Genomic DNA, 16,514 nt, shown 5'->3' on the forward strand with positions numbered 1-16,514 from the left:
GTCGCCATCTTGGTACCACATCACTGTGCGTCACTCCCGGATAACTAAAAATGGGCAAAGGGACAGGTCGTGGGTGGAGCTGAGGTGATGGGTTGCTGAAACCTCGCCCGCCTAGCATGACGTGACCGAGTTAGCTCAGACTAAGAAGATGATGCTATATGCTTCTCTGCTTTAGCAGCGGTAGCGTCTTTGATAAACCACCGGGGGCTGTATGGTGGAGGTTGGTAGCCTGTGGCCCTGTTGTTACCAGTCTATGGTCGTTACCAGCTTACCCTTGAGGTAAGTTACCTGAAACTATACAACACTAAAAATAACTATCAATCTATTGAAATTACACTACACAAGGTTTAAAATGCTTCAACATGTTTAATATATAAATGTGGTAACGTTAATTTGATGTTAGTTTCCGTTTGAGCACTTAGGCTCAGTGTATGAATGATTTTAATCTGCAATAACAGCGCCGTCTATGGCCATATTTGGGTGAACTTTGGTCCATGGAGTCAGGGGACCATCCTGAACAATTGGGCTCAACTTTCATGTCAATCCGACTTGTGGTTGTAGAGGATTTTTCGTGTTAAATAGCGCCACCTAGGGGCTAATTGCACCAATGTTTGCATAGCCCATCAGGAGGTCATGGCATATAACATACTCAAATGTGGTGTTGATGGGCCATTCCAAAGCTAAGATACGACTTCACTTCCTGTTTTTAGGGTTTTTCACAAACCTTTCTTAGCTTATAATTGGAACAGTTTTAGGCGTATTGATCTGGGGAGCACAAGCCTGTATCAGCTTCATCGAGAGATGGTCCGTGCCAAGTTTGGTGCCAATCGGACTTGCGGTTTCAGAGGAGTTAATTAATATAGGTTTTTCAGTTTTCGCGATGTAGTGAAAAAAACATTTAGGCGGAAATGGGCGTGGCTTATACCATGAGATTCAGCTGCATCCCCCGAACGGGTGGATATAAGGTTTTTGATATGCGCCTATGTATCTGGTAGTTCCAAGCCCATATGTGTTGACTTTGCTAATAGCACCCCCTAGAGGTAGAAGTGTGCAGGTTTGTACCTACCCTGTGAGTTTCTCTAGGAGTTACCGTCTAGGCTGCAGTATCAGTTTTAGCGGCGGAAGAATGAAAAAAATTAAAGCTGCAAGCAGCGTTGGACGGGCACATGCACATGTAGCGCGTCGAGGTGTGAGGCAGCTGCGTTGCAGATTCTGGAGCTCTGCCAGTGTGGCTGTAAATTTGCCAATGCGCTTTGGACAAGGGTGTTAATCATCAATTCCTGTGTCCCCTTTGTGGCGCTACATAGCGCTTCGCACTATGACTAACTGAACATGTAGATGTGTTGGACTGTTATCAAGCACGTAAAGGTTGGTGCAGATGCTGGCTGGAGGCATTTCACAGCTTCTTTCTTTGTCATTTTTAGGAAAATTAACTTGTCTTTTAACCATCTCAGGTTCCGGAAGCTCTGCCATCGTATTATCAATGCAACTACTTTCACCAACATCATCCTCCTCTTCATCTTACTGTCATCTGTTTCTTTGGCTGCTGAGGATCCCATCGACCCCATGTCCTTCAGGAACCAGGTGACAGTGCATGCCTTTCACACTGTAATTAAAATCCTTATGTAACATTGTGATTGGAAAATATACACAGTATATATTATTATTAATATTACAAAACATTTTTAGGTGTTGGCCTATGCTGATATAGTCTTCACTTCAGTGTTCACAGCGGAAATTGTGCTCAAGGTAATTACAGCCGCCACAGTTGATACAGGTTGGTGAGAAATGAAAGAAAAGACCTGAAGAGGTGTGGAGAAAGTGAGTCCAGATACTTTGTTACAGCTGATGAGGGCACTGAATGGTTTGATTAAGAATCTATGCCAAGCCGTGGGGTAGCTGTTCTGGAGATTCTTCATGTTGGGTTTTCCTTTCATTTGTCACTCACATGTATATTATAATGTAACAACATCTTGGTTCACCAATCATAGAAATCAGAGCAACACAAACAGTAAAATATGACAAACCTAAAGAAATTTGCATCCATAATTGCTCTCAATCACTGCAAATTAAAACATGAGGGAAATTGAGTGCTGAATAAAATGTCTCTAATCCCACATTTTTATTAGTTAATTTCAATTCAAACTGAAGCACCAAATTCCATGAACGGTCCAGACAATCATATAATTGCAGTGTTCATGCAGTGTTAATAGTTTGAGATGCAATTGTTTAGAAGCTATACATTATACCTCCAGTAGGAGGTTGTGGTGTTCATAATGGATAACACATTTTCTTTTTCAGATGACAACATACGGTGCCATTCTTCACAAAGGGTCTTTCTGCCGGAACTCTTTCAACATATTGGATCTTCTGGTGGTCAGTGTATCTCTCCTGTCGATGGGCATGGAGTAAGTGGAGTCTAGAGATGTACTGACTGACCTACTTTGTCATGCAAAGAGCTGCATTCTTTATCTTGCTGACTCTTGGATTTGATAAAGCAATGCCATCTGCCATTGCACCATTAAACAAACACCTTATGTTGCCATAGAGTAAAAACGTTGTGGTGTGCCTTTGTTTGTATCATCTAGATCCAGTGCCATCTCAGTGGTGAAGATTTTAAGGGTGTTAAGGGTGCTCCGGCCCCTGAGGGCCATCAACAGAGCCAAGGGACTCAAGGCATGCAGTGTCTATGAATATACATGCAGTCTTAAAAACGGCCTCAAGCTGACGTGATTCATCATCTGTTTGTAATATCCCTGTCTTTGTAGCATGTGGTCCAGTGTGTATTTGTTGCTGTCAAGACCATTGGAAATATTGTGCTGGTCACCATGCTACTGGACTTCATGTTTGCCTGCATTGGAGTCCAACTTTTCAAAGTGAGAAAAGAAGGAAATAAAATACTGGCACACTGTTGCTTAACACTGTTTTTGGTTATGTAAATAACCTTTGTCGATCTGCCTCATAAACACACTTTTGTTGTCTTCCCAGGGCAAATTCTATGCCTGCACAGATCCTGATAAAGTGACTGAGGACACATGCAAGTAAGGACCTTTTTGTGTTTATTAGAACAGTAAAGATCTTTGGTTTTAACTCTGTACAGTTTGCTGCTCCTTCTTCTGGTGGTGTTGAGTCAAACCAGTGGTAAACATGGCTTGACCTCTGCTCTATGTATGTAAGACAAAAGTCATTCAAAGTGAATTATCTTGGAAATTTGACCAAACTTTCAGTAAACAAGCCACATTTGACAGCATAATTTATCATTTTAATCAAGGTCCACTCTAGTCCATTCCAGGGCTTTTTTCTCATCTCAGGTCTGAATCAGCAGATAGTTTGTTCTCAGTTCTCATCACATGACTGAAGTGGGGTATAACATCATGTGACAGCTGTGTTGAACATGACATCAGTGCAGGAGCTGGGAGACCCTAGACAAGAGACTGACTGAACACTTTCAAAGAACACCAGACAAAAACTGCTCACAGCATCCACTGGGAAAAGATCAAAGGTCACCATTGAACAGGAGTTAGTGGATGGACAGAGAAAGATCAAGGAGGACATGATTTATTATCTTCTTACAGGAATACCTCAGTATGGATCGGAAAAAAGAGCAGTAAGTGGAGGCGGGGATAATATTCAGTTTTAACAACACCAATAATAATAATAACTAGAACTGCAAGCAGTTGTATTCGGGGTCCAAGCCTCCCGGTGCAAGCCGCCCCCCCTGGCCCCGCGGAGGGCGCGCGAGTCGGCCCGGGTGCCCCGCGGTCATGCCGCATAAGGACCCCAAAGTTTGGTGTTGATCCGCCATTCCAAACTGAGGCAAAATGTCCTGCATTTGAAAATGCCATAGGAATTAATGGGATTTAGTGAGAGATTTCAGCTTTGCTTTTAGAGCCACCTCTTGGCCGAATTGCACCAAAATTGTCATGTGTGATCAGGGCCCCATGGGCGACAATTGCCCCAAATTTGGTGTCAGTCGGACTTGTGTTATGGAGATGCATGTAAGTCAATGGGATTTTTTTCAATAGCGCCAACTAGGGGCTAACTGTACCAAATTTTGCACAGCCCCTCAAAGGGGCATGCCACATAAGGTCCTCAAGTTTTGTGTTGATCGGCCTTTCCAAGCCTGAGATATGTTATACTTGCTGTTTTTAGCGTTTTCGCAAATATTTGTTAGCTTGAAATTGGGACATTTTTTGTCGGATCAAAATTCCCTCTACAAACTTTCTTCGGCTTGGTCCAGAGATGGTCCGTGCCAAGTTTCGTGTCGATCGGACTTGTGGCTTCAGAGGAGTTAATTAAAATAGGTTTTCAAGTTTTCGCGACTTGAAATGAAAGCGTCATCGCACAGAGGCGTATCCTATACCATCGTAATTGGCAGCATCCCCCAAACACGTAGACGTAAGGTTTATGAATGTGCAATGTAGTGAGCCATAGTTATCCTGCAAAATGTTCTTTGTTTGAAAATCCCATTGAAATGAATGGGGTATTTGAGCTTCGATTATAGCGCCACCTTTTGGCCGAAGTGCACCAAATTTGTCAGGTGTCATCAGGGCCCCATGGGGAACAAATGACCCATATTTGGGTTTTCGCAAACATTTGCTAGCATATAACTGTGACATTTTTTCTCGGATCAAAATTTCCTCTACAAACTTTCATCAGCTTGGTCCAGAGATTATCCGTGCCAAGTTTGGTGTCGATCGGACTTGCGGCTTCGTAAGTGTTAATTAAAATAGGTTTTTCAGTTTTCGCGATGTAGCGAAAAAAGTGTAGGCGGAAATGGGCGTGGCCTATACCACGAGATTCAGCTTGATCCCCTGAACGTGTGAATATAAGGTTTTTGATATATGCCTTCGTAGGCGGGAGTTCCAAGGCCAAACGCGATGACCTTGCTTATAGCGCCCCCTAGAGGTAGAAGTGTCCAGATTTTTGTGCCTGAGTTACGTGCAGTGACCTGGACCTACTTTCCCTACCGCAGTTACCGTTTAGGCCGCAGTATGAGTTTTCTAATAATAAAATAATACTGGTTTGGCCTTTCTTTTCCTTTCAAAAAAGGGGGTTTATTCTTTTTGACTGACGATTTTGTCAATTTTGAATTTGTCTAGCCTGGTAACAAAAAAGAGAAAATAAAAGATATTATATTAGTAACTTGTTTTAGCAACTTTTTACACAGTGTACCACCAGAAAATATTAGACTGTCCAAGTACCCAAGGTTATAATAGTTTTGGATTTTTCATTAGTTTCTATTTTTATTTCGTTTTGACTTGTTTTCAGTTTCAGTTTTTAACGTGGGTTTGCTAGTTTAGTTTAGTTTTTATTTTTGGAAAATGCTTAGTTTTAGTTTAGTTTTTATTAGTTTAAGTGTTAGTTTTAGTCTTTGTCGCTGCAGGATGCCAAGCTCCGTTCAGTTTAATTTTTTCACAAAACATTAAAATACAAGTACAATCAGAAATATTTGTGAAAGGGCTTAATAGGGTGTTTGAAGCTATCTGAAGCTTGTACATAAATGAAGAACATGCAATCTACAGTATAATATCTAACCTACATACAGAAAACCCTAGGATCAAACTACCCTAATCCTGCTACCCAGTGGTCCCAAGAAATTCATTACATCAGTCTCTAGCTCTATCATTCTTGGTTAAATAGGTGACATACAATAAATGGAGCCACAAACAACAGGTCCCTCGCACCCTGAAGCCAAGTATGACTGGAAAGTAGTTATATTAAAATCTTAACCTTTATTAATCAAAAACTAGGTATCAAAACAATGTGAAACACAAAGAGACAGTTTGGCTGAGATATAAATGAGCCCATAAAACACACACTAGCTGACATGCAGCAAATATAATGAGTTAGAGGAGCTCACAATCAATGGGCAAGTTTATCCCACACACGCAGGATGCTAAGCCAGACCATTAGAACAGAACAAAACAAAACAAGGAAAAGAAAACCACCAAGACATCGACTCACTAAGTTACCTGCAACCCAAACTAAACAAAACACATCTCTATAGCCTACAGTTGTTGCGTTCCTATTATTTTGTACACATGTATGTATAAATGATAATGGAAAACAATGTTCAAATCCCACCAACTACACAGCCGATCCCTACCTGGGTCTCCCCGACTACTTTAGCCTCCCCCTAACGTTACATGGGGCTCTTCTCGTAACAGCGGTCGCCACCTGCTACGCTGTGGCCAGACGCCACCCTCACCCCGGGCTCTCTTGACAGACACACAGCCTGCCAGCTCTTCATGCCAATGACAAAAGCATAGCACACCCGCAGCTCACCAACAGATGCCTATCGGCTAATCACCACGCGCACTGCTGAACTGCCGGTCCGGCCCATAGGTCTGGCCTGACCTATTCTTCACAACGTCAGTTCCCCCGGCTTCATATCCACTCCAACTGTAGGCTTATTAGGTCCTATGAATAAATAAACGAAAACTAAGGACATTTACTCTTTCATTGTAGTTAGTTTTAGTTAGTTTTGTAAACCTACAATATTATATATATATATTTGTTATTATTTCAGTTAACGACCATGTTTTTTCACATCTAGTTTTCGTTTTTTCGTTCGTCTTTGTTAACGATTATAGCCTTGCAAGTACCACCGCATATTTAGTAGAGTGGAAAACCTCACATCTTTGAACAGACACTGGGGTTATCATTTCCCCGCAGTCATCATGTGGCTGAAGCTCCATATTTGATGGTCATGTGATGACTAGTGTGCAAACTCCATCCACCAATGAAGCCTTTGATATGTGGTTCAAGGCACTGCAAAAAAAATTAGTGAGTGGACCTCAGCTGAAACTTTATTTTCAAAAAACAATGAATTCAGTTTCCTCCAGAAAAGGACTTATAAGGTATCAAGAACCAGGGCTGCCAACTTTTCAGTTTACTTTGGAGTGTGATTCGGTACTGGCCTTCTGTGACAGTACCCACCACTCCTTTTTGTAAATATAGATAAAAAACATTGTGTGGCAACATTCCCACCCTGGAGAACCAGTGGTGATGTGTTTTATGGCAACCAACAGAAATTAGTTTGCCGGAGCTGAAGGTGGAGTAACCGTAGCAACAGCAGCAGCTAACCACGGCAGAACTGATTCGTCATCAGCATGTGTCTATACAATATTTAGTTACTTTCTCTGTCAGGAGGGGGGTGTTGTATACATATACAACTACTTAAAATAATACTTTAGCCAGTATGACCACTAAGCAGGTCTTAAATTTCATTCCTGCGTCTTACCTGTCTGTCTTTCCTTCCCACTTTTTGGCTCAGAGGCTGGTATATAAAGTACCAGGAAGGAGCACTTCATGAGGTGGAGGTCCAGAGGAGGGAATGGACCAACTCAGAACTAAATTTTGACAACATCCTTAATGGCATGCTGGCTCTCTTCACCATTTCTACGTTTGAAGGCTGGCCAAAGTGAGTCATGATCTGTCTATTCATTTCAGTATTGACAGCATTCAGTAATCTGCTGCAAGCAGCATCTACGCACTAATGTCCGTGTGTTATTCATCTAGGATACTTTATAAAGCCATTGATTCAAACTTAGAGGATAAAGGGCCAGTGTACAACAACCGAGTGGCCATCTCAATCTTCTTTATCATCTACCTCATCCTTATTGCCTTCTTCATGATGAACATTTTTGTGGGCTTCGTCATCGTCACCTTCCAGGAGCAAGGAGAGCAAGAATATAAAAACTGTGAGCTGGACAAAAACCAGGTGTGTTAAAAATGACTGGAAATGAAACTGTTGCAACCCTGCTATTCTGTTTAAGGTTACCGTCAAACACATTTTTCATGTACTTCAGCTAAATACAACAAATAAAGGAGCTCTTGTTCTTGCTGTCAGGAAGTTGGCATCTAGTTTTCTTATGTGCAGCATAAAGTATCAAAACAGCCCACCATCACATCTGCAGCAGTGTGGGATGCAGAACTTGGGAAATGACATTTTGGGGACGTTCACGTCTTATGACTGAGCATTTTTGTTATGAAGTTATAGCTTGCTGGCATCTTAATACAGATGTACAGTGTGTACATTGTTCAACCAAAACAATATCCTCAATTCCCTCAATACTTATCTTCAATAAGCAATAATTGACACTTGTCAAAAATGATGGATAAAGTAGCATCTAATATGTTTCTGTCTGCTGTTGGCCTCAGAAATCTATCACTCTGATTGATCACATGTTTACTTGGTCTAAGCCCTGCATCTCCCATCACCTTCTTTTTAACTCCTCCAGCGCCAGTGTGTGCAGTATGCTCTTAAGGCCCGACCTCTGCGATGTTATATTCCAAAGAACCCCTACCAGTATCAGGTGTGGTACATCGTCACCTCCTGCTACTTTGAGTACCTTATGTTCCTTCTTATTATGCTCAACACCATGTGTCTGGGAATGCAGGTATGAATACAACACATGCCACATACATTTTAATAATTACTTTAAAACATTTGAGTAATTATAACAATTACAAGCTAATAACAAATAGACAGTCGAAGGAAAAAGTATGCGAACCCTTTAGAATTACCTGGATTTCTGCCTATACTCGTCATAAAATGTGATCTGATCTTCAAAACAGTAGACAAACATGTGAACCCCTAGGCTACTGACTTCTTTGGAGGTGTTGGTTAGAGCTACCCTGCCCTATAAAAAAACACCTATTTTAATTTGGATATTCTCATGAAACATTGCCTGATGTCAACCATGCATTGAACAAAAGAGCTCTCAGAAGACCTAAGATTAAGAATTGTTGACTTGCATGAAAGTAGATTAGGAGTAGCCGTCCTGCAAAGATGACTACACAAGCACAGAGCAGAATGCTCAATGAGGTTAAGAAGAGTCCTAGAGTGTCAGCTGAAGATTTAGAGAAATGTGTGGAACAGGCTAACATCTCTGTTGACGACTCTGCGATATGTCAAACAATGAACAAGAATGGAGTACATGGGAGTACACCAAGGAGGAAGCCACTGCTGTCCAAAAAAACATGGCTGCACGTCTGAAGAGCACCTGGATGTTCCACAGCACCACTGACAAAATATTCCATGCACTGATGAAACAGATGATCAACGTTGAGGTGTTAGGCAGGAACACACAACCCTATGTTTGGAAGAAAAAGGGCAAAGCACACCAACATCAAAACCTCATCCCAACTGTGAAGTATGGTTGAGGAGGAATCATGGTTTGGGGTTTCTTTGCGGCCTCAGGACCTGGAAGGGTTGCAATCATCGACGGGAAAATTAATACCACAGTTTAATGTTGTGTAAAAAAATTCAAGACTTAGGCCAGATGAAAAAGCTTGAACTTTTCCCAACATTTCAGCAAAACAGAGACCTTTTATAGCTTTGTTTCTAAACATGACACCATTTTTTGGCTCTCTTTCCTGCTGCACCTGGTTCTGGGGAAATTCCCAGAAAGTGAAGTGGCTGTGGTGGATTCACTATGCGGCTGGTCAGCAGAGCAGAGATGTCTGCCTGACTGTACACTTCTCTACCTCTCTGTGGCCTGGGCATGCTTATTAAGCCATCTCAGCCACACCTGGCTTTTCTGGAAAGTCCCAGTGAGCTGGTGTCTTTACTGTGTGCTAGAGACAGGGCATCCTTACTGTGCTCCTTCACTCAGCCGTGTGTTTTCCTCACCCTCTGCACACACTTTTTGCTTACCCCCACACATACACACACACACACACACACACACACACACTCTCACACACACACACACACACATACACACACTCACAGAGCTACAAATTTTATACACTGTGATCTTAACTTTAGCTCTCTATATATATAGATAATAAATCCCCCTCTCACCCTTTGTGGGGTGAATGTGTCATCCTCAAGCTCGGGTCCTCTACCAGAGGCCTGGGAGTTTGAGGGTTCTGCGCAGTATCTTAGCTGATCCTAGGACTGCACTCTTCTGGACAGAGACCTCTGATGTTGTACCAGTGCTCTGATTACCACTGGCACCACTGTTGCTTTTACTCTCCCCATCTTGTCTAGCTCCTCTTTCAGCCCCTGGTATTTTTGAGCTTCTTGTGTTCCTTCTTCTTGATGCTGCTGTCGCTTGGGATTAGTGCCGCCATGATTAGTGCTTCTGTGCTGGCCTTTAGTCCAGCCATTTCTAGCCACTGGTAGGATTTCAGCCACTTCTTCTACTTGTCTGTGGTACATGCCGTGCAGCGGCTTATCTCTCCATGAAGGTTCTTCGTCTTCCTTGTCCTCACCCTTGGGTTTCTGCTGCCTGAGGTATTCGCTAAGCCCTTCATCTTTGGGGGCCATTTTCCTCCTTCCCTACTCCTGGATCTTTGTTGTTTCATCCTGGACAGTGGTTTTGACACTCACTAGCCCTGGGCCTCCCTCGCTATGCTTAGTGTACTGTCACAGTGTGTGTCTGCTCTGTTTAGTTCTCTGCCAGTTTTGTTATTTTGTCAGTTCTGTATCTTGTGTTCAGTCTGCCCAGCGTTAGTTTATTTACTGTTGCCTGTCTTTTGGTTTTGAACTGTGCTTGCCTTAGTTCCTGTCTTATTCTGTAATTGTCTGGGGATAGATTCTTGTCTGGTATATTGTAACATGTGTTCTGTCTGTTTTCCCCTGCTGTCACTACCTGTCTGTGTGCTTGATTAGTCCCACATGTATTTCACTTGTGGATCCCCCTCCCAGCTCGTTAACCCATGTGTGTATATATACTTGCTTGTTTCCTCAGTCTGTGTCCGGTCATTGTCATTTGTAGTGTGAATACGCCCTGTCGTGTCATGTGTGAGGCATCCTGTCTGTTTCTGTGCTGTCTTGGATTATGGATTAATCTACTACCTGTAAGCCTTGTATATTGCTGTTGTTTGGATTAAAGTCCCTGAATTGCATTTCCGCTCTGGTGTCTTGCGTTTGGACTCACACCCCTGCTCTGCGCTCACCACATCGTGAAATGTACAGTCTCAGGTTGCTGGATTTGGAGTGAAACCCTCCATGCTTTGTGAGGAGCTTTCTTGTCGTGATGTCAGTGGCCTTTATCTCCTCCTTTGGCCAGTTTATTATACCAGCGGGGTATCTGATGACTGGCAGGGTGTATATGTTGATGGCACAGATCTTGTTCTTCCCATTCACTTTTCAGAACCTGCCTTACTCTTTGTAGCCTGCAGGACCCCAAGGTATTTGTAGCTGTCCTGAACTGCAATATTGCCTTCTGGTAGTTCAACCCTCTCGGTTCTGATCATTTTCCCTCACCTGACCACACTTCCAGTTCAAATGACATTCCATTGTCGTTGCTGTAGATTCTGGTAATGTGGATCAGTGAGTCAATGTCTAGCTCATTTCTGGCATACAGCTTGATGTCATCCATGTAGAGGAGGTGACTAATGGTCATTCCATTTCGGAGCCAGTCTTTGTGATGATCTGGCTGAGGGGGTTCAGGCCTATGCAGAACAGCATCGGTGATATGCCGCACTTGATGTTGACTTGTGCAATTGGCTTTGAGTTGGCTTCCAGACTTGTTTTCCACAGCCCCATTGAGTTCTTGATGAAGGTTATTAGTGTCCTGTTGATCTTGTACATTTCCAAGCATTTCAGTATCCATTATATGTGGCATTTAGTTGTAGGCTTTCTTGTAAGGCGGTGCACAGGTTGGTGTACCTGGTCTTGCAGTCTCGAGTGACTGCTCTATTGACCAGTAGCTGGTGCTTGTGTTGCATATAGGATATTTATAGGAAAATGGCCACTTACTTGTGTGTTATTTTATAGGTATACATCTTGCATGTTTACATTCACCCCCCCATTCAATTTTCAATAGTTCTATTTGCAGTTAAAAGGGCACACGATCTCTGCTGTGGGTTGTGCTGCGTTCTTCAGTTGGCAGTTAACACAAGAAAGAAAGTAAAACAACTGAGGACCAGCCAGCTCACCACTGTGTATTTCATTTATTCTCTCTGGTGGGTAAATGTCACATAAGCATATCGTTTGTCAATAATCTACATATATTTAGTGTACCTTTTACAAATAGTAATATATATACCCGGTAGTTATTTGTGATATTTGTGCAAGCAAGGTATCCTACTGGGACGAGTTGGCACTATCTTGCCGTTTATGTCAAAGGGAGTCAGATGTAATGTTTGCCTGACTCCACTGATACATATGTATGTTTAGGATTTATTGTTATAGTGTTTTGTAGTTCACATTTTCTTTGTTTTATTTCATTACATCCAAACGTTTCGCTAATAGAATGCAGACCATCAGAGGGAGAGCCAGGACCGTTGATTAGCAGCGCTGTCGTTTACCGTTGCCTAGACAAACAGGCAGCCCACATGTTGTATTATGTCATATGTAAACAAAGAGGATGAATGAGAGAGATTGATCATTAATGTAATTGTTTTGTGACTGAAGAAGGCCAGTAAGCAGATAAATGAATTGTTAAATACTGGTAATGGTAAGAATTGTAATTTTATAATTGTAGATACTAGAATGGTAGAGAATGAGCACTTTTAAAATCCAATATAGAATTTATAACCTTTAATAGTTTACTTTTGTATAACAGCCCATTTTATGTTTATTCTTTAGTCTTATTATGAGTTATCTTATTGATTTTAAATGGAAATATTTAGGGAATATATAGTTATTACTGTATATTGATATATTGAGATTTTAATATCAAATTGTGATTTTTGTGTTATATTGTTATTGTTTATATTGTCATTTGTCTTGTCCCAACGAAGTTCAGTTGGCAGTTAACACAAGAAACAAAGTAAAACAACTGAGGACCAGCCAACTCACCACCGTGTATTTCATTTATTTATATATATATTTATTTATTTATTCAGACCAACCGCGAATGTTCGCCTTGCGACGCTTTCCTCGCGTGAGTACATTCGCTGCAAGTGTTCTCACACAACGCGAGAATGCAATTTTAACGTGAATAAACACAACTCGCCATTACTACAGCTGTATGAACCCAAAGTAAACATTTTGCTGTGATTAAATAGCAATAAACAGATCACACTGATGCCGAAATAACTACAATATGATGCAGATTTGTTAAACATATGAATTCATGCTTTGTCAGGTCTGTCAGCAAGACAGCAGGACAACAACTTCTAAAATGTTTGTTTTCTGAATGGAGTTTGGATCGATCAGGGCTATGCTATGCTAACTTGGTCACTGTAAAGTACAGTGATAGCTGGAATAAAGTTACAGACACATGTTTTCTGAACTCACCAGGTAGTTCAACCTCCTCGCTTTCTTTTCTCCAAGTAATGTCCAGTTTTGTCTGTTTTTTATATAAATATAAAGTCGTAGTCCGATAGAGCTAACGGCGCTAACAACAACACTGGAACCAGATGTGCACGTAAGCTAGCTGCTGAGAAGCTCCAGTGAAGATAAATCAACGTTGTAATCCCAAAAACTAAAGTAAAAAGCTAATTTGATAAAAGCAGTTTACTCCGAGCTCCTCCCGCAAGTAAACAGCATAGTTGTTAGAGCATAATCCAGTCCGACTATGGGTGTTTATTTGTCCAAAGGTTGCAGCGCTGCTCCCTGCTCCTCTCCCCCAAGTTTAGCAGCTCTCAGCTGGCAAGCAGATTTTCATTCCCCTGCTCTGCCCGGCCCTCCCCACACATCGCTCTGAAGCCGTCGGTGATGTACGGAAAATCTCAACACTGATAGGCTATCGCGTCTCAGCGTTAACTATTCTGGATGGGTCCCATCCATCATCTGTTGGTTCATTGCCAGGCATTCATGGAGTGCAGTTAGTTTTTTCAGCCAGTAGGTGAGGATCATGTCAGGGCCTGGTGCTGTCCAGCTCTTCATACCTTCTTGGATGTCTGCCATACTGGATCTTCTTCTGAGAGATTGCTGTCATCTGTTCTTAGATCAACTAGCCACTTGAGCATGCCTCCTTCTCTATCTTATACTCAGGGTGCATTTGTGAAAAAAAACAGAGTGGCAGGAAGTTTAGAAACATTTTTATTCATAAAAATAAATCATGAGAACTTGAACTTCTTAACTGCCTTTGTAGGAATATTTAAATATTTTTTTAACTTATAAACTTATGAAGTAGCCTAGTGCAATATTCAATATTCAATATAACGGCCTATCTTAAACTTTCCCCACACATAACTATGATCATTCACAACAAAAAAACATGCAAGAAATTAAATCCCCCATCCCAGTACCATGCCACTCAGCCAGGCATGTCAAAACATTTATTTTTGAATCGCAAAATGCAATGTCACTATGTAGTGTCTTCTCATTTGCAGTTTTCAGGAATGTTTGTGATGGTCCTGTAAAATATGATGATATGCTGCACTGTACCCTTTTCATTATTCCCAGCTAGCTATAGTTTTCGCACTGAAATATTACATAAATATTTGTGCTTGGTGACATTCTGAAAAGCCGTACATGGATCAAAGCTAATGGACCATTAGATAAATTAGCCACAATTTCATCTATTGTCTCAGAAGGCTAATGATGACAGTGGGTGGCCCATTTCGGATTTTATTGTTCTAACCAGACCGTTCTCATCTCAGGGCGTCCAATACCAACCCTTTCAGAAAAAGTGACAAGCTTAGTTATTTGACGCTAAAGGTACCCTTCGGCGTCTCTATGAGATGCTCCCGGATGCGTCTGGAAGTGCTAACTAGCTAGCGCTTTAGCCTCAATTGAGTAAAACCCCGTAGGTGTAACGGGACACTAGGCTGCTTGTCATCATAAAAACAGATCATCAGCTTGTGATGTTTATTCCTTCAGTAATATGCTTCCTTCCCTACGACACACAGCTCCACTGCCCAGCGGAGCTGCTCTAGGCTATTACTCGTGAGGTGTAACCAGTCAGATAGCGCTGTGGGCGGGATATTGAGCGAGCAATGAATACTGAGAGTGGCTCTACATCAGAGCCAGCCAAAGTACTGCATTTTAAAATAAAATTGACTCTACCAAACCACGGATCGATTCAAGATGAGATTTGTGATCTGCTGCAGTGCCAGTGTTGTGCAGAGTTGTGAGTGAACTTTGCGGGACATTCGAATCATTTATCACCATTGATGAACCACACAAAGAATATTATTTTATTTTTAAATAGTACTTGGAATAGACCCACGAGGAGCCACGACGTGCATGCAATTGTAGGCGAGTCGGGGGACACAACTCTGTACATGACTTGTGAATGGCAGGGGAGCAGAGCAAAAACAAAATGGGTTCACATACTTTTTCCACCTTGCACTGTGAATGTTTACACAGTGTGTTCAATAAAAACACAATTGTTTGTGTGGTATTAGTTTAAGCAGACGTGTTTGTCTATTGCTGTGACTTAGATGAAGATCAGATTACATTTTATGACCAATTTATGGAGAAATCCAGGTAACCCAAAGCGTTCACATACTTTTTCGTGCGACTGTAGATAATCATTTTGTACCTTTTTAATCCACAGCACTGTAACCAGTCAGACCATGTTACTCACCTGTCGGATATGCTGAACGTGATATTCACTGTGCTCTTCACTGTGGAGATGATCCTCAAACTCATGGCTTTCAAAGCCAAGGTTAGTAAAGCCAAAGTCTGTAGCGTGCTTGACACACCTTTGAAATAGCCATCAAAAAATGTGATAATGAATCTCCTATACCTTAAGATACTGGGGAAATGAAAATAAATGTTCCCAGGTTGGATGCGGATCAGACGCTGGAACACACACACTGCAGCAAATGCTTTTTGAGCATGTGGAACAGTTGCCTCATAATCAGTTTGTGAAAGAGGGAAAAAAAATTTCTCCCAACGTGGGATCAAACACACAACCTTCAAGGATAGAGTCTTTAACAAATGACCAAACACCGTAACTTTCATTTTAAATATTATGTCTTATGTTCTCACCCACCATCTAAAGCTGATGATACACGGGGCAACTTTTTGAGCAATGTTGCTGGGCAATCTTGCTGGTGGCAAGTCCGACTATGTTTTGAACGGATAGCGGTGGTGCAGGGAGGGTGTAGTAATCTTTACTCATTACCATTGACGGGCAACATTGCCCAGCACCATTGCTCTAAAAGTTGCTCCGTGTATCATCAGCTTAATGGATAAAAAAAATTGCTCCGATACAAAATTTATTTGCGGACCCCTACTGTTTATTACAGTCACCTCCAAAATTATTGGAATGGGAAGGCAAATTCTTTTGTTTTTGTTGTTCACTGAAGACATTTGGGTTTAAGATCAAAAGATGAGTATGAGACAAGAGTTCAGAATTTCAGCTCTCATTTCGTGGTATTCACATCTAGATATGTTAAACAACTCAGCACATACCACCCTTTGTTTTTTCAAGTGAGCAAAACTATTGGAACATGTGACTGACAGATGTTTCTTGTTGCCTTTTAGGTTGATTGTCCAAACATTAAATAGCTCTGCATGACTAGTCTAAGTTTTCATCCTTGGTTCAAACCTATAGACTGCATTTCCTGTTAAAGAGGATAAACCAACATGAAGACCAGAGAGCTGTCTATGGGAGAAAAGCAAGCCACTGTCAAGCTGAGAAAAGAAGGAA

At 41.6% G+C, this 16,514-nt stretch overlaps 1 protein-coding gene across 1 annotated transcript; it reads left to right on the forward strand.

Annotated features, from left to right (window-relative positions):
* Positions 1 to 1,463: 1,463 nt before the first annotated feature.
* Positions 1,464 to 15,524, forward strand: LOC123964134 (dihydropyridine-sensitive L-type skeletal muscle calcium channel subunit alpha-1-like; the record flags this gene model as incomplete). The annotated part of the gene is made up of 10 exons (XM_046041243.1): positions 1,464 to 1,584; positions 1,690 to 1,749; positions 2,302 to 2,408; positions 2,589 to 2,676; positions 2,769 to 2,876; positions 2,989 to 3,041; positions 7,280 to 7,426; positions 7,525 to 7,726; positions 8,247 to 8,405; positions 15,414 to 15,524. Coding segments are annotated over exons 1-10 (1,053 nt in total), but the record flags the coding sequence as incomplete, so codon positions are not given.
* Between the last annotated feature and the right edge of the window lie 990 nt (positions 15,525 to 16,514).

Source organism: Micropterus dolomieu, unplaced genomic scaffold, assembly GCF_021292245.1.
Source record: "Micropterus dolomieu isolate WLL.071019.BEF.003 ecotype Adirondacks unplaced genomic scaffold, ASM2129224v1 contig_751, whole genome shotgun sequence".
Taxonomy (NCBI): Eukaryota; Metazoa; Chordata; class Actinopteri; order Centrarchiformes; family Centrarchidae; genus Micropterus; species Micropterus dolomieu.